Source organism: Idiotropiscis lumnitzeri, chromosome 6 (assembly GCF_059441095.1).
Source record: "Idiotropiscis lumnitzeri isolate Australia: NSW breed Sydney's pygmy pipehorse chromosome 6, RoL_Ilum_1.0, whole genome shotgun sequence".
Classification (NCBI taxonomy): Eukaryota; Metazoa; Chordata; class Actinopteri; order Syngnathiformes; family Syngnathidae; genus Idiotropiscis; species Idiotropiscis lumnitzeri.
In genome coordinates this window covers 14,436,306-14,454,708 of record NC_142396.1, presented here as the reverse complement: position 1 = coordinate 14,454,708, position 18,403 = coordinate 14,436,306, and the positions used below count along the sequence as shown (strand labels likewise).

Genomic DNA, 18,403 nt, shown 5'->3' with positions numbered 1-18,403 from the left:
ATGTGCAACAAGCTGCTGTCTCTAACTCGCTCAAAAGAAATCGAAAAAATACCCACAAGGGGGCATCCTTTATTCTGATTGATGTATAAAAAAAAATGCCTCTCACCTGCTGAAAGGTACACATCGCAGTTGGAGAGGTTTTATTTAGCAGCCAGCTGATGTCGTTACGTTTAATAGATTAAATCAAATGACAGAAAAACGTTTTACAAGTAAATTGAAATTAATTACATTCTGCTAAAGATTTTTTCGTCTCAGTGTGAGTGACTACTAAATAGCATCGAGGAAAATAAGAGTGAAAAATGGGAAGAGAAGTAGAGAGACAGAAGAGAAAAACATGTTACGCTCAGAAGCATGTAGTGCACTATGAATGGATAAAGTAAACACAACTAAGTTTTTAATACATATTTTAGTGCAGTTAACGTTATTTGTAAATGTTTATTTCAGTGATTGTCACTTTCTGTTCCTGAAAATTACATCCCCGTTGCACAGGGCTCAGGTAACAACCAATCACGACTCACGTGTTTTCTGAAGCTGAGCCAGGATTGGATATTAGCTGAGCCCTGAGCAACTGTGATGTCATTGTCAGTCGACAGCAAGTGGCATCATCACGATCCAACCCCAAAAGAGATGTATAAATACAGTTGTATTTTAATGCTTAACTCATATTCCACAAATGCAATATTAACCAGAATGCCATGTTTCGATTAGTGGGGCTGCAGGGAACATATTTTTGTAAAGAAAATTTCGGTGTTGACTTCCCCATTATTTTGTTGAAAACTTAACCTATTGAATCACACTAAATCTTCATGCATTACAACATATCATAGGAAGAAACCGTGAAAATGTGTCCTTGATGGGCTGTGAGCTGCAGGGAAGATGACGTCATGTTTTGCGCAAGTGGATACCTAGTGATTGACTGTCTTGTGTACTCACCAGTCAGTTCACTAAAGGATACCCACGCCTGTAAAGAGAAAGGGTAAAAAAAATAAAATAAGAATCAAGTGGCGCTTTGAAAGAACAGGCCTATCTTTGTTCTCCAGCATCCCTCCTTAAAAGTGAATCTCGGGTCAGGCAACTGCTGCTGTGAATGAAAGGCTACCAAAATAAAAGCAAGCTTATTTGCTGCCTAAGTATGTTACTATGCACCTGATCGAGCTACATGATGACCTGACGGTTCGTTTTTTCCCACTCATTACTCTCATGTTTGACGTTTGCAGTGAGTGTGTCTGGCCCAGAATCTATGAGGGAAGGGGTGAAGGCCATTGTTAAGGTGTTGCTATGGTTACATCACCCACAAGACAATGCTGTATTAAAGGCTGCATTGAATCCTGAGGTGCATGTCCTGTGCAACGGCGGCATACACACTCAAGAAGTTGTCATGCATAAGCATTTACTTGAAGCTTCGGAATCTTTTTTACACAATGGTCAGATAAGGACGATCAAAGTGCCTGCGTGTTACAATTTCCACTTTGATTCATATCTCGTGTGTTGGAACTCATGAGTTCACCACTTTCGAGGTTGCTGTGTTCTCGCTTCTTAACAGAGACATCTTTTCAGTGCGAGGTTCAGTGGGAGTAAATGAGCGAATAAAAAGGATGTTTGCCCCCGTAACTCTGCCCCCAGCGCGAGCCCCCTCATACCGCCCTTGTTGTCATGCAGAGGCACTCTCCCTTCGGAACAAAAACTTGGCTGGCAGGACAACAGCCATGTGTTTTAGCTCCACACTTTGAAAAACTTTTCACTTGTGTGCATTTCTGAGAGCAAAAGGAGGGGAAGTGGGTGGCAAACGTGAGATATGGAGCGTAGAAAGGAGCTGCAGACCAAATCCAGCTAGCATCTATTTGGTGATTTGATATTCAGGATAAATCTGGTGGACAACATTTTGGATTATTTGACAGGGTGGTCACAATTATAGGTAAGTACACGCTTATAATCTTCCGTTTATTTTCTAGTCCTAAATTACTGACTTGTCAAATCTTCAACACTCTGTATAAATCTTCAGCCAGCAGTGGTTTGTTTTAACTGCGTTTTCACAGTAGTAATTTTGAGTTGAATAGTAAGACAGATCAGAGAGTTAACTGTCATTGGATTCCATTGCTTGCTTCTTGCAACTCAACATTCAATTCTTTAATTTCTCATTTGCGCAGTTTTTGTATACTGGTTTCATTATGCTCTCTCTAGGAAAAATCCCAAACAGAAGCAAATTTGGTAGACTGCATGTCGATAGGCATTAACTTAGACCAGTGCTTCTCAAATAGTGGGGCAGGCCCCCCTGGGGGGCGTGGTGCGACGCAGGGGGGGGGCGCGTGGGACCCTGGTAAACAAGTGTTTTGCTTAAGTCATCCCTGAGACGCTTCTAGATATTTTAGAGCACATGTTTTTACGTGAGATTTTCAGCAGACTTTGTCATGCAATATCACCCCAAGAAATTACATTTTGATTGACTTATTTAAAAAAAATGTTGAGAGCAACTTGGAAACACGACCAACTCCCTTTTTATTGTTATTATTTTCAGCAAATGCTACTTTTCATTGTCATCTGCAACTTTGTTCATGATATGTCTAAATATGAGTCAAATTGTTCAGAATGTCTGTTTATTTCCCTTTAAAGTGGTGCCTCATTTGCAACATTGATGGATTAGAGAGATGATCAGCACTAGTGAGCTTGCATTCATGTAAATTGTTCCAAATGTTCACTTACTGTGCCAAACTGCTCATGTTGTTTGATGTTCTTTGGCAGACTGTGTGCTTGTAGTCTTGGGATTAACAACGACAAAACCGTTTTTTTTGTTTAGTTTTTTTTTTGTCAATTTTGAGTTTGTAAATGTTTGTATTCTTTTAAGTGTGTGGATGAACCATCGGCAAACTGCTGGGGCATGGCTTTCCACTCAACCAGCGGTCATAGCAAAGTGGTTGTTGAACATGAGCACCACAAGCGTTCAATTGTGTTGAGGTCAAGATGGTTGGCAGGCCACACACAGATCTGTGGTCCTAGACTGGGGAGGTTTGCGATGGCCACTAGTTGCAGAATGTCATCTCTGCATACGGATTGTTTGAATGATGCTAAGCTCTGCTGTGTAGAGATGGAGACACCACCCTACGGCATCACATCACCTCCAAAAGGGGTTAAACTGTCGGTGTACATGAGCGCAGAATTTTCTCCGTCTTCTCCATGTTGATCGATTGGTCCAACTTTTGGAGAAAGAAACTGGAGTCATTACTGAACTTAACCTTTATGTACAGTACATTTTCTGATTCAGGTGTGGACTTTTCCTGACAGGCAAGGCGGTTTCCCCATGTTGGTTTCAGTGTCTTGTATGTTCTTGGACAGGTTGAAATTGTAGAATGAACAAGTGCAATGTGTGAAAATGTGCAAAATAAGCAAAATGTCAATGAAGATTCTGCACATGCTACACGGGCAACGTACAGTACATACAATACTTGTCCTGTTCATTCCACAAAGGTATGTTCATTGCAAATGCAGGATAATTTAAAAGTGCACTAAACAGGCTAACACGTAAAACTGCCAAACACAAATGTGAAAAAAAGTCCTTTAGAATGTTTATTTTTTCATATCGACCAGCAGTCACAATGATGCAGCGTGAGGAGGTGTCGGCACGAGAGGAGTTCACCTACAGTCCCATGTCCACTCTGGAAAGAGGCAGCGGCTCACTGGGAAGACGAGGCATCAGGGGAGTGGAGAGGAGAGTGGACAGGGGAGAGCAGGATTTGTCTGAGCGAGACAGCTACACTGTGGATGTGAGGGCCAGTGACCTGCAGCTGGCTCATCCGGAGCGTCTAAAGCACCCCTGCTTCAGCTACAGGGCCTGGCTCTACAGTGTCCTCATCGGGGTAAGAGGAGGCATGGGATAGGATTCACTTCTTCAGGCTATTACACACAAGTTTTCAAAGGTTGTCATTGACTTGAAAATTTGGGTGTGATGGACAAGAATCCCATTCTCTGCTTCCTTATTATGTTACAGAACTGTGAGAAAAGGTCATCTGAGTGCTCATTAAATTTCTTTTTATAGCAATGCTAATTTGTTTTACTAGAGAGTAAGGCCTATTGGAGGGTTATTAAATGCCAAGAACGGAAAATTCATGATTGTACTTGGTTATCAGTTTGTTCAGGCTGAAGAGCAAAAATAAATTTTAGCATGTCATTCATTCTATTTCTTACAATAAAGCTCCCTTTCACTACAGTGAAGAAGCGGCTCGTGGTGACCACGGAATTATGACCTATTAATGCCGTCATTACTATGCATTAAAGGGGAAGTCAACCCCCAAAAATTCTTTGCAATATTATGTTCTATGTGTCATCACTGGTAAAAACATGGTATTCCATTAATATGCATAATATGTATATTAATATATCCTCCTTATTTGCATATATTCAAGTTAATGCCATTAAATTCTCCAACGAAAAGGTTGTAGTCATAACAACATTGATGACACAGACTGTATAAGAACACAATTATTGTTTCATCTATTGACTTTCTTCATGTATGGGTGCGCATACGTGACCACAGGGCAGTCTACTCATCACCTCTGGGTTCTCTTTGTACCTTGGAAACCTCTTTCCTGTTGCCATGGACTACCTGCGCTGTGCTGCAGGCTCAGTAAGTGAAATCACATTCTGATTCCCATGTAACTGTTTTTCACCTCATATAAATACCTTATGTAAGAGGTAAAGATGTATTACAGAATATTCATTCATTTTGACCTGTCTGACCTTTCTTAACAGGGCATACCAGCAGCAATTGCGAGCTTTGCTATTGCCAAGAACAGGCATGTTGCAGTAAGTTATGCATATGAGGAAAGACACATACGTTTCAAAAAATCAAAACATGAAGTTCAAAAAATACATTAGAACACATGGTTAATTGTGCCTTCTGCAATCAGTGGAAGAGCACTGAATTGTTGTGCCAGTTCTGGCCCGTGTAGTAATACAAAGTTTCGACAAATTAAGTAGAATTTGATACTTTCACCCCATCACAGAATGCTAATGTGCTGTTTTGGAAATCACTGTCTTGTTGTATGTGTTCACTTTTTTTCCAAGGTGTCAGATTTCCAAGTGGTCTATGTGTCAACCTTCGCAGTGACGACCACCTGCCTGGTTTGGTTTGGATGTAAACTGGTCCTCAACCCTTCAGCTGTCAATGTAAATTCATGTTCAGTCTTTTGTTACGTCCCATATGAACATCTCTCTTGAAATAAACGCTCGCTGTTCTTTCCCTTTTTCTATTTTGGATTCCGCTGCCTAGATCAACTTTAACCTCATCTTGATGATTTTGTTGGAGGTGTTGATGGCTACTACTGTCATCCTGTCAGCTCGCTCCGGAGAGGACTGCTGCTGCCACAGAAAGGTGTGTGCGTGTGTACGTGTGCCCGTCAGATGTTGTACTCCATAAAGATCCCACACTTCTGACTATTCCATTTTTGCATCATCCCACCAGTCTGAGACAAACCAACGACCTTTGATCACAACCCCTGCAGTATTCCCCACTCGTCTCCTCAAAGCCTACTCTGTGAGTAGCTGCCAGTCATGTTAACACTTTTTCCGTGCTCCACGGCTTTCTTTGACGGAAACCATCTATGACAGGTGATCGAAGTCATTGTGGGAATCTCCGCTGTGTTTGGAGGGATCATTGCGCTCAACATGGATGCTTTGCTGCCCGGCCCTTACTTGTCCGTCACATTTTTCTGGATCCTTGTGGCTGTAAGCTTTTTCAATTTTCCCAAGAAAACTGTCTCAGGCAACTGTATGTTGTGGTAACTATTTTTTATTTTGAAATACAATGAATATGGTTCTGACACATGATCAAATCTTTGACCAAATCTCACAAAAATGAGTACACACCTGGCATTTTTGGAAATATTTTCTTTACTGGATCCTTGGCTCTTTGTTACATCATAAAATAGTCAGTGGTCATATACATTCACTGTCTCCACTAATAATCATTTCGTCTCTGTCAACAAATCTAAGTTCCACACTTCCCCAGTCAACAATGAAGTCAGAAATGGAGTCCCCCAAGGTTTGGTGCTCGGCCCCCTCCCATTCAAAATTTGCAAGCTCCTCCTCGGGCAAATCATTCGCCACCGTGGACTCCATTTTCACTGCTATGCCGAGGATACATGTGCATCTCCGTCAAATCCATCACCTCCGTCATCCTCTCCACCATAACCAACTGCCTTTGTGACATCCAAACAAAGCAATGATTTCTAAAATTAAACACCGAACACAAATATCTCCTTCCCTCTTTACAGATCTCTTTCCTCCTCACAAGGTCACCTCGCCTCCCCCTCTGTCCGCAACCTTGGCATCACTCATGCAAGACAACCGCTCCGTTCAAACCCATATCAATCACATCTCAAAAACATCCTTTTTCCCAGATCTCAGCCGAGATACATTCTTTCATTAATTCAGCACTCGAAGCCTCCTCTTTGGACTTCCCTCCACACTCTTCCAAATACTGCAATATGTCCAGAACGCTGTTGCCTCACCCTCAGCTGCACTTGGGAACATATCACCACCATCCTCCAACAGCTTAGCTGACTTTTTTAAAAAAAAATTTTATCGTTCAAAAATAGCCAATTCCTTGCACTGTTATGTAAGTCTATCCCTTAAAGTGTGGAGATCAGGGGTCACGAAACTTAGCTTAGAGCTATTTCTTGGGTGCTGATTAATGCTAAGGGCTACCAGTTCCATGCACTCGTCTAAAACAACTTAGCATGTCCCATTAATCTACCATGCATGTCTTTGGAATGTGGGAGGGACCACAGAAGCCGAAGCAAACCCACACAGCCACGGGGACAACATGCAAACTCCACACAGGAAGGCCGGAGGTGGATGCGCTAACCAGCCATCCACCTCACAATAATTAATTAACTTAAATTAATATCCACCCATTCATTCATTATCTGATACACTTATTCTCATGCGGGTCATGGGCGTGCCGGAGTCTATCCCAGTAACTATGGAACACCTTTTTACTACACATCTGTGCCAATGTTCACAATTTCAAACAATCAATTTTACAATATCACAATGTCCCACCACTATAGAACCATTTTCAGAACAGACCCGCGTATTATTCATGAGGACCAAAAAAAACTCCAGAAGGAGCCAATTCCATTGGTTCACATCGACTAAAATAAAACAAGTGAAGCTGCAGCTTACATGAGAGACCTGTCTCATGGCACATATTGTACATATTGCATATGATCTGTTCATGTTTGCAGTGTTTTCCAAGTGCAATCGCCAGTCATGTTGTGTCAGAATACCCGAACAAATGCTTGGTGAGTACAACATAACATTGTATTGTACTGCAAATCTGAATAATGTCTTGCACGTTAACTTATTGAAAAAAAAAAAAAAATTCTACCGCCTGGCACAATTTGAACGACACTATCTCCTCTGCTTCAGGTGTATAATTCAAAGTTACCAAAATAATTGATCCTAACACATATTTTTGGCACTGTTTTTGCACCAATCATAGTGATATAGTACGGAACTTAGAGCGCGCCACTTGAAAGACTGTAGGCTGTTGATTGTTGACAAGCTACTGCCACTTCCAAGGGACAACAGTAATTGAATGCAAACAAGTCGATTATTTTTCTCAAACAGACCTGGCATCAATTGGTCACAAGTCGTCTTCAGCCTCTGTCAGTCATGTATCATTCAATTCAACTTGCCATCACTTTATCACCTTTTTAGGCCACACCTGCGTCCAAGTGAACCGCTATTTTAGAAGAAAGTTAATGGGACCACCTTGCGGCTTTTGGGATGAATAAGTCTCCCCTTGAGGACTTTTTCTTCAAATTTTGCTCTCTCTGGTGTCATTCAGGTGGAGGTGCTGATCGCCATCAGCAGTGTGACATCTCCTCTACTCTTTTCAGCCTCTGGCTTCCTCTCTTGCAGCGTGATCAGCTTTATTGACATTTTTTTCCATGATGTGCCTACTGCCAAGGTGAGTTGGATAAATCCATTTGTCTCAGAAGCACAAATCCCAAATAAGTGGTAATAAGAATCACTTCATTTCACTTGGGCATGCTCCAGCAATCCTACGACATCTTGCTGCTCATTCTGCTGGTGTTACTGCTGGTGCAGGCCATTTTAAATTCCGCCACCGTGGTGCACTGTGCCTCCTACAAGAGTCAGCTCCGCTTGAGGGCAGCACAACAGGGTGACGACAACATGGCAACCTCCAGCCAGTACTGTGGGGTATATATAGATTTCCATTTTCATTTTTTTTTGTATGTCTCTCATTTCTAATGACAATATTAGATCAAATATAACGTAAATTCCCACAATAGGTATAAAATGTTTTGCTATACCAAGGCATTCTTTTTTTGGACACTTCATTCTCTTTCTCCTCACTCTTGCAGCAACCATCCAATGGAGTGCTGCAGAACTTCAGTAAAGACACAAGCCGGAAAGCAGTTATGGTGCAAATCACTCAATGACCACAGTACATGACAATGAAACTTTGGAGGTATAAAAAGTGTAAAGTAAATTTTAAATTAATTTGACATGCAAACAAAAGTATGTGACATTGTAAGTAGATTGATGCAGTGAGAACCAGAGAGTGAACAAGTAAAAGTTGTTATATTGTGGTCCCCAAAACTACATTGGATAAGACCGATTGGTTGTACAGTATGTCATCTGTAATAAATTAGTGGAGTAGGAGCTTTAGATTTGTGTTCGTTTCCTACTAAAGGACACATCATTTATTTAACCTGCAGCATCTATTTTTTGTGTGGGAAAAGCAGGGTTATGACAATGATGGTAATATCGTGTATGTTTGCACTTTTCACAAGGACATGGTGTAAAACACTCTATCACTATAGTTAGTGTATAGTCTTCGTATTTGAGATCTTTCATCAATAGTTTTGAATTCTTCAATACAAGGTAAAATATGTTTTCCGCTGCATACTGTAAACTGAAAATGTTTCATTATAATTATGTACACGCAATAAATAAATTAACCGGAAATATCAAAATATAAATGTACAGTGTTTACCAGAGTATTTTTGTTTCATGGTTTGCCTACACACTTTAAAATATGGAAGATAATGGATTGCCTTTGAACAAGGCACTGAACCCAGAGTTTAAATTTGACTATATCATTATTATTATTGATAACGACAACAACAATAATAAAAATAATAATAATAATAATAATAATATGTTTAATGTTTGTACTTGTTGATAATAAATTAATCAGTGCATATTTAATTAATACATGATGATAAAAATGTTTATTATTCTACATACTTTGTAAATTATTTATTATTACCGTCATGGTTTTCTTACAAGATCATCTTAGATTTGAGCGCCCTCAGCAAGAGAAAGAGACGATATATAAATATACTACTCAGCATACGAGGAGCAGCTTCTCCAACCGGCACAAACCGCCTTGAGGAGGAAAGCTGGCTGACTTGTGGCTTGTCATGAGCATCAGGGCCATCTCCGCTTTGGGGAGAAGAGAGTAAAATTAAAAATATATATATATAGCTCTAAATTTTTGGTCATGATGTTCAGCATGGGGCAGCACAGTGGACGACTGGTTAGCTCGATGTCCTCACAGTGCGGAGGTCCGGGGTTCGATTCCGGCTCCGGCCATCCTGTGTGGAGTTTGCATGTTCTCTCGCATGGGTTTTTCTCCGGGTACTCCGGTTCCCTCCTGCATTTCAAAAACATACATGGTAGGTTGATTAGACACTCCCCCCTAAGTGTAAGTGTGAGCACGGATGGTTGTTCGTCTTTATGTGCCCTGCGACTGGCTGGCAACCAGTTCAGGGTGTACCCCACCTACTGCCCAAAGGCAGCTGGGATAGGCTCAAACACACCCTTGTGAGGAGAAGCGGTACAGACAATGGATGGATGTTCAGCAGGGATGCTACATTAATCAAGTCCTCTCAGCAGATGATGCTATTTGTCCTGAAGACCTTTGAGTACTTAAATGATGGCTCCACCAGTAGGCTCTATAGATCGAATACAAAAGCTATAGTCATAAAGATAATGCCAATTTTTGATTGAAACTATCAGAGTTATACGGTCAAAACTGATCAATGTGTCAGATTTAGGCATGGCAGAGGGTTGAGGAAATGCAGGGAAGCGAGGCATGGGTAACTTAATTTAATTGAAGAAAACAAAAAGGCCAACAAGGAACTTGGAATCAAGAAGACATATCAAAGTACAAAAGAAGGATCAAAGTAACCAAACAAATACTACAAAAGCGACTTGGCCGTGGCATGGACATAGGCCACTAGACAACAAGGCAGGAGACAATGTCAGAACGGGGATTGAAAGGAACCAGGGAACAAAATACAAACAAATTGACAAGACAACGAGGAGCACCAGTACAAGGCACAAAGGGTTGGAGGGAGCTGATTGACTAACGCTTGGGAATGGGGCGACAAGCACAAGTAGACACAATAAGCTTCAATGAGAGACTAAAAGGAACACAAGGAAAAAAGTGAAACTAAATACTGAACCAAAAACAACAAACAGACCATGACACAATTCCCCAAAAATGTCCTTCAAACTGTACCCTCACAAACACAACGTAGAGTTCAAACCTTCATCATGTGTGCATGGAGTCAGGCAATTTATCTACAAATAGAAGTTCTTTTCCATCACCAATCCAGCCTTGCTCTGCTGCCTCTCCGGAAGGCCGCTGAGATGGACCCGCTCTTCAAAGGCAAAATACACTACAGGGACAACTGCAATGAGATTATACACAATTGCAAATTATCAGAATAATTATCTGAACAAGTAGTTCCATACATTCTTGATACTTTGTAGAAGATTATTGGGTACAAAGTGATGACACTGTCATTTAATGCAATTAATTGTTGCCCAGCAATTTAGGCCAAATAAATTATACAACCACAGCAATTGTTCAATGAATACACCTTGAAGCTGAACATTATAACGCTTGCAAAGGCTCAATTTTTAAGTCTGCTCATCAACTATGCTCTTATAATATGGTTTACCTCATAAAAAAGAATTGTCATAGAGTGCATGTACAGAAACTGATCGGAGCTCAATGTGACCACAACGAATGTGGAGAGCTGGAAATATGGGCAACCGCAAAGGGAATTGGCGGGAGTACACAAGATCATCAACTGGCACCACCTCTAAACAATACACTTCCTTATCAGCGCCATTAGGTAGGCCAGCTTGCTGTGTGATGAGCTACAGAATGTTAATGTGTGATGAGAAAAGGAGATGGAGAGGGAGGGGGGGTACTGGAGGTGGGGAGGGGGGGGGGGGTTAAAGGCGGAACAAACCGGTGTGCGCGGCTACATGCTGTAAACTGCTCGCCCGCACTGCAGATTATTAACTCCTAGCCTTCCGAGAGATGCTTCCAGACAAGGTGCGTGAATTTCATCTATTTGCTTTTCACCGGCATGTGCCGACATGTACGCAACGGACGCGATGTGTTTTAAATGTAGCATCATGTGTAGAGCATCTTTAGACGGCGCGTGCGCGCGGAAACAGCGCTTCTCATGCTCACACAGAAAGGAAGAGATTACACACACTCACGCGCACACAAAGCTAGTTGATGCACTTTTGTTGCTGCATTTCTAAATGAGCGTTCCTCCTGGACCTGACAGCACTGAGATGCATCTAAGCTCCATCATCAGCTCGTAGGACATCATGATGCTTACCCAATTACAGTAAATGTCGCAAGTGTTTCTTTCCCTCGGCTTGTATCCACATGGCCGTTATGTTTTGTCAGTGTAACCCCGAGGACAAGTGTCAATGCCATGTGGACTCAAAGTTCCCCCATCTTTGCTCAGCTCAACTCAGCTGATTAAATTGATTTGTTTGTTGTTTGAATGAAGTAGGAGGATAGAAGCAAGGGATTTCCATTTCCCTGTCTAAACATGAGACGTGTCAACCAACTATGGGACATAATCTGTCTGACCGGACTGGAGCAATGCCAAACAGCTCTGAGGTGCCAGTGTTTAAGATGTCATGCTGCCCTTTTAAATTGACATGAAACCAAGTTATTACTTGGCTTCTTTGATCTCACACATCATTTAGGGTGTGGACAAAGTTACGTTGGCAAAGTGAACATCCCGCAGCACTATGCAGGGGAGAGTCCCAAGTTTCTCATCACTGAGCCATTAATGAGACTTTCCATCGATGCAAAGACCATTTGGCTTCAAACATGAGCTCATTGTGAAAAGAGGGGAAACATAAGAGTGCAGGAATGGTAGACATGGACAGGCTGCCACAGAAAGGACATTCGTACAACCTTGCAGAGAGTCTGCAGCGCTTTCAAAAATTCATGAACATCATGTAAGCATGAATGCACATGCTCAGAAAGAGTCAAGTCATCCCAAATGCTAAAATGCATCTCCCATGTCATCTCACAGAGGACATGACCAACAGGCATCCAGCATGGTAGCAATGTGGTCTAAAATATTGCAAATTCTGCTAAATTGTATGTTAATTGTGATTTTTGGCTTGTTATCCTTTCCAGATGACATATCCCTTTTATGTAAGCATACGTGTATTCTTGCACTCCTTTGGTCTGAGCATGATCAAACAATGCTTTGCTAATTGGATAAGCACATTTCCTGATTCCTACTTAATGACTTATTCCTGAGATGTTAGCTCTGTTTGTCAGCTTTTTCCGCATTTTGAAACACTTAAAAAGCTTGTGCTTATTTCATTTTATTGATGTCTTTCAGGAAGGGGGCGAAGAAGGCATCTCGGAACCAGCTCCCTCAGGAACTCAAGGACACATCCTAAATTAAGGCAGCACTCACATAGTGTGTGAACTGAAGCAAGGGCTGTAGCGCTATAACAAAATGAAGAGATGGAAGCTGAAAAGGCAGAGAAAACAGTTTACTCCTGAACATTCACTTTAATGTGGAAGGAACTGATTTGAGAAACAGCAAAACCACATTTTGAGATCAAGCAAGAACTACACAACAGGAGCCGGTCCTTTCCCATGGCGAGAGAGGCTCAAATTGCCCACAAATTATTTTGTGGGTGTGCACCAGACTGTGTTATTTAAATTCACACGCAAGAGTGTGGTTGCCCCTCGAATCAAGACGGGCTTGTAGTGTGTGCCATTTTTTTCCCAGATGCAGAACATCCTTGACCAAAACTTAGACATGGCTACAGCTCTACTAGCTGGTGAGAAGCTGAAGGAGCTCATACTGCCGGGCTCGTCTCAAGATGAAAGGGGCGGCGCGTTGGCCAGTCTAATGGTGCAGCTCAAACTGGAGCTGCCCTTTGATCGTGTCGTCACGATAGGGACGGTGATCATCCCCATCCTGCTGGTCACTCTCGTCTTCACCAGGAACTTTGCAGGTGAGACTGTTTTCAACTACTTTGAATATTACAGGTAAAGTTTGGAGCAAAATATGGGTTTAAAATGCCAATCACCAGTTAGTTGGTGGGTGGTTGTTAACCTGTGTTCATGCATTGTGAGTCAGGCCTCTTGAAGCAAACATGCTTCACTTTATAGGCTACCTTGGGTACGTTTTTGTCGGAATGCTTTTGGGCAACATGAATTAATTTAATTTGACTTCACATGAGGAAATATGTCCAGTTGGGCATGAGCATGTTTGACTTTCAGACAAGAGATTCTGGTTTCAGATATCAGTCTAAGCATTCCCGTGTGGAGTTTGCATCTTGTCAGCATTCTCTGGCTTCCTTACATTATTATTTTACAATCACTTTGTGATTGACTAGTGATCAGCCCAGTGTTATTATACTATCGGCCAAACTCTGGGCTTTGTAACATTTATTGAGCCTAGAAACTTATTTCATATCGGACAAATCTGACGGCTTGCTACTTGAAACATCACAAAAATCATATATATTGATATAATTGATGATCTTCTCAATTTACTCTGTGCAAAATCGCAGCCTGTTTATTTGAAGACAAAGCGGGACTGATATTATATTGTAATCTGCAGATCACAATACACGTCACTGGCAGAGAGAGAGCACTGTGAAAATGTGCCTCCTGAAGTGGTGACATTGATGAAGAAATGAGATTCTTCACAGTCATTTAAATTACTTGAAATAATTTGATTGGCTGGAGACTAGTCCAGGGTCTTGCCCAAAGTCAGCTGTAATTGGCTCCAGCTCAACCGTGACAATAACAAGGACAAGCAGAGTAGAAAATAGGAAGGATACGGTAAAATAAAAGTAGAAATACTTGAATCTCAGTTATTGCTAGCAAGTTTCAAGCGTTGCTTACATCTTTTCCTATTCGCAGAGGAGTCCATATACTGTTATACACCACACAACTTCACCAGAGACCAGGCACTGTACGCAAGAGGCTACTGCTGGACGGAGCTGCGTGATGCTGCACCTGGTGTGGAGTCTCACCTCTGGCCTTCACTATTTGAGCACAAGTTTCTACCTTATGCCCTCCTGGCCTTTGCTGGTATCATGTACATCCCCGCTCTGGGTTGGGAGTTTCTTGCCTCAACACGGCTCACATCAGAGCTCAATTTCCTGCTTCAAGAGATTGATAACTGCTATCATAGAGCTGCTGAGGGACGTGCCCCAAAGATTGAGAAGCAGATTCAATCCAAAGGACCTGGCATCACTGAGCGGGAGAGGAGAGAGATCATAGAGAATGCAGAGAAAGAGAAGAGTCCTGAGCAAAACCTTTTTGAGAAATATTTAGAAAGACGAGGTCAAAGTAATTTTTTGGCCAAGATTTACTTGGCACGCCACTTGGCTATAATCTGCCTCAGCTCCATCCCTATTTCCTACCTGAGCGCCTACTATGCCCGACAAAGACAGAATGAATTTACCTGCGCTCTTGGCGAGCCCCCAGACATCAGCAGCTACTCAGAGCTCAAGCTTCGGGTGAACTGTAAGCTTCCTGCTGTGCAGCTGCAACGAATCATGGCAGCAGTTGATATCGCTCTACTCTGCACCATGAACCTTATTATCCTGCTTAATTTGCTGCATTTATTTGTGGTGCGTAAGTCCAACTTTGTTTTTGACAAGCTTCATAAAGTGGGTATCAAGACACGACGACGTTGGCAGAAGTCTCAGTTCTGTGACATCAACATCCTGGCCATGTTTTGTAATGAGAACAGAGATCACATCAAGTCCCTCAACAGGCTGGACTTCATCACCAATGAGAGCGATCTCATGTATGATAATGTGGTCCGGCAGCTACTGGCTGCGCTGGCACAGTCCAACCATGATGCAACACCCACTGTGAGGGACTCTGGGATCCAAACAATAGATCCAAACATGGATCCTTCTGATCTTGGTGTGGGAGAGATGCCAACTGAACCGCTTGTCATCAAACGACCCCGCAAGAAGATTAAATGGATGCCAACCTCCAATCCTCTTCCACAGTCTTTCAAAGTAAGTTGGCAAACGTTATGTCGAATGACCTTAAAAAAACGTGACAATAGTTCACAAATAGGGATTCAACTATGACTTAACAACAAAACATTAACATTGCTATGTTTTTATTGATTACTGTTGTTTTTCTTCTGTGAAGGAACCTCTTACTCTGACACGTTTGGAAAATAATGCTAAGCCTGAAAAACCCAAACCGCTCAGACGAAAGACGGTAGCAGACAGTTTCATTGCTCCACTACTGGATACCAAGAGCACACAGTATCCTGCAACAAAAGGTATTTTTCAAATAACTTTGTTCAAATGATTTGGAATCATAGTTTGATAATGAGAACAGCACGGTTGTGGTTGTGTTTAGCAAGTCTGCCTCACAGTTATGAAGTTCTGGTTTTGATTCTTGGCTTGGCCCTCCTGTGTTGCATGTTCTCCGTATACTTGTCTTATGCTTAGGGACTCCAGCTTCCTCCCACACACCAAAAAACATGCATGCTATGGTCATTGAAGACTCTAGGTTGTCTACAGTTGTGAATGCGAGTATGCGTTTAACTGCCGACTGGTCCACCTCGCGCCCAAAGCAGCTGGGTCACCTGTGACCCTAATGACAAAATGTTTTGGAAAATTAAATGAGAGAAGTGTAGAGTCCTACCTCAGCCCCTATCCTGTATCCTGCCGGTCTGTCTTGGAATTATATAGTTTGTTACTTTGAGCAAGAGGTTCCCTTCTCTATGCATCCCACTATCAGATTGGTTTCCTACTTCAAGAGATTGAAAGGGCTGCTGAGAGAGTGAGTCACACCGGCTTAGTTTATCTATAGAACAGAAGGAGAAAGATCATTGAAATGCCTGAGTAGAACATTTCTGAGATCTTATCAATGTCTTTGTGTCCTTGTAGATTTAAGTGGGATGGAGAAAAAGCACACTCGCAACTTCTCTCTGGATGTTCACCCATACATGCTGACCATTCGTAAACCAAAGGTGGAGATCACAACCACAGACCCTCTTCCCTCAGAGCACAACATGGATACTGTATACCTTGAAGGCACACACACGATTGTTCATGTTTCTAGCGCAATTACAGGTAGGTTTCCTCAGGTTACTATTTTTTTCAGATAAGAATGAAATATAGTTTAGGAGTAGCTCAAACCTCAGGATGTCAAAAGTAAAACCTGGCCTCTCGTGACAGGGCTGGGTAATTTGTTTGCAAAAGATAATACAATTGTTAGTATTACATACGCGGTATGGAAAATGGATAGATGGAGGCCTTTGGCATTGTACTGTTCCTGCTAGTGTGGGATTTGTCCCCACTCAGTGTCCCATTTACAGATATCCTACTTGTAGTCTACCTTTGGCCCTAACTCACCTGAGATGGCCTTTGATCCCTGCCAGGTACAGGATAGGCATCCTAGAAATGCTTAAAATACAATAAAGAATTTGTTAAATACTGTACAAAGGAAAAATTGCTGGTCAACACGTTATTTTAGAGCAGATCTAATTTATGCTAGACAACATATTGCTTTTTTTCTCCAGAGAACAAAGTTTGCTCTCCAGAATCTACTACCACTGCCTTTTCAACGGTGACCCTGCCTACCAGCACATACGTAAATGGTGTTAGCCCCAACCCACCATCGAGTGAGGATCCCCTCAGTCCCAAACCCTCACCGCCTGCAAGGGACCCCGTCACACAGGTGGAGAATCTTGAGTCTCAGCCACCAACACTCACCAGAGCCCCTACACACCAGCTGCTGAGTATTCATCATACCCTCTTTGAGGAGGAAGAGGATGAGGAAAACCGTAGAGACAGGCTGGCCGGGCGGCCCGGGGAACTCATTGCTGCAGGGGAATGTTAAAGGAAGAGATGAATTCTGATGGATTTCCACCTTGATTTTGTTTTAGTCAACACTGTTGTCGGCACACATGACCACTAAGTCAACCATGTCTACTCTCATGAAGTCACACACTTCTATGCTGGCTCGTTTGAGTGTGGTGGAACTGCACTGCTGAATTGACTTTGAACAAGTTTGTGTATGTGGTGATGTTGAGCAGAGTATTATTGTAGGAAATGATGTTGCATTCATATCTCAGGATGACTGTGTACAATTCATCACCCACCAATGAAACCAGCAGTGATCAAATTCAACAGGGTGCTACAGAGCGGGGGTGAAACAGTTAGAATGATCGGGTGAATGACTATAAAGGGTGAGTGGTCTTTCTTATAACACATACAGTATCTGCACAGAGGACTGCATTAGGTCTTTAAAAAAATAATTTGTATATCGCTTTGTCCCTTTATTACAATAGCCAACTAGACAGATAGTTCATGCAATACAGTCTTTGATCTGCAGTAAAGTAAATATGCAAAAGATCACAATATATATGTGGCAATAATGAATGGGCTTACCACATCAAATGTCACAGTAGGTTAGACATCATACATGCATAGTCACTGTATATTATGTTTGTGAAGTGTTTACGCTGTAAAGTGCATCATGGCTTTGTCAGTGACATTTCTTCACAGGTAAGAATTGCGTTCAAGCACTTGATAAAAGTATATTTGCACGCCATAAATGATAGATCATGTTGTATTGAGTAACAGCAAAAGAGCCAACTGCAAAACAATTTCCAGAGGAACCTTCTTAAATTTGTTGATGCAACACATCCACAGAGTTGAAATTTGTGGGTGTGTTTAAAATGAATTATTTAAATGATGAATGTGGTCGGATCACTGGTATATTTGTTTGCTTTAGAAAAGAAAAAATATATATTCTTAGTTGTCATAGTCTTCTAAATTTGTTTCCATGATGCAAACTTTTTCGTGGCATGCAGCAATCACCAGACCAAGACAGAGGAGGAGAAAATAAAGTTTCACATGTAATTTGTAGCATAGAAAAGTACCAGTAATCCTACATTAGCATTTTACAGCAAGCACAATGAGAAAAAAAACCAGAACAAAACAAAAAACTCATTTACAGTCCACTATCCAAGAAGAATAGTATGGCATCTATTATAGGAGACATAAAGTCAATTTTCATACTTGTGTG

The 18,403-nt window shown here is 41.7% G+C and overlaps 2 protein-coding genes across 3 annotated transcripts; both read left to right on the top strand.

The window, feature by feature from the left end:
- Window positions 1-1,663: 1,663 nt before the first annotated feature.
- mlc1 (modulator of VRAC current 1) lies at window positions 1,664-9,008 on the top strand. 2 transcript variants are annotated; one of them, XM_088299607.1, is made up of 12 exons: window positions 1,664-1,915; window positions 3,586-3,851; window positions 4,529-4,618; window positions 4,744-4,797; window positions 5,059-5,160; window positions 5,264-5,365; window positions 5,456-5,527; window positions 5,602-5,718; window positions 7,242-7,298; window positions 7,847-7,969; window positions 8,059-8,223; window positions 8,388-9,008. In XM_088299607.1, exons 2-12 carry the CDS (start codon window positions 3,591-3,593, stop codon window positions 8,463-8,465), a joined length of 1,221 nt encoding a protein of 406 aa, XP_088155733.1. In that variant the 5' UTR covers window positions 1,664-1,915; window positions 3,586-3,590; the 3' UTR covers window positions 8,466-9,008. The 2 variants fall into 2 exon arrangements, with proteins under 2 accessions (XP_088155733.1, XP_088155732.1); XM_088299606.1 differs by having other exon boundaries at window positions 1,665-1,915; window positions 3,583-3,851.
- Window positions 9,009-11,286: 2,278 nt separating this feature from the next.
- Window positions 11,287-18,151, top strand: panx2 (pannexin 2). The gene is made up of 6 exons (XM_088298396.1): window positions 11,287-11,383; window positions 12,711-13,338; window positions 14,255-15,369; window positions 15,509-15,644; window positions 16,258-16,443; window positions 16,893-18,151. Exons 2-6 carry the CDS (start codon window positions 13,110-13,112, stop codon window positions 17,210-17,212), a joined length of 1,986 nt encoding a protein of 661 aa, XP_088154522.1. The 5' UTR covers window positions 11,287-11,383; window positions 12,711-13,109; the 3' UTR covers window positions 17,213-18,151.
- Window positions 18,152-18,403: the final 252 nt, after the last annotated feature.

What these genes read in the sequence shown, in the direction of transcription:
- panx2 (XM_088298396.1), top strand. Translation starts at nt 13,110, where the DNA reads ATGCAGAACATCCTTGACCAAAACTTAGACATGGCTACAGCTCTACTA. An exon ending in CTTCACCAGGAACTTTGCAG is followed by an intron (nt 13,339 to 14,254) that starts GTGAGACTGTTT and finishes TCCTATTCGCAG; the next exon opens with AGGAGTCCATATACTGTTAT. An exon ending in CTCTTCCACAGTCTTTCAAA is followed by an intron (nt 15,370 to 15,508) that starts GTAAGTTGGCAA and finishes TCTTCTGTGAAG; the next exon opens with GAACCTCTTACTCTGACACG.
- mlc1 (XM_088299607.1), top strand. Translation starts at nt 3,591, where the DNA reads ATGATGCAGCGTGAGGAGGTGTCGGCACGAGAGGAGTTCACCTACAGT. An exon ending in TGCGCTGTGCTGCAGGCTCA is followed by an intron (nt 4,619 to 4,743) that starts GTAAGTGAAATC and finishes CTTTCTTAACAG; the next exon opens with GGCATACCAGCAGCAATTGC. An exon ending in TCAACCCTTCAGCTGTCAAT is followed by an intron (nt 5,161 to 5,263) that starts GTAAATTCATGT and finishes TCCGCTGCCTAG; the next exon opens with ATCAACTTTAACCTCATCTT.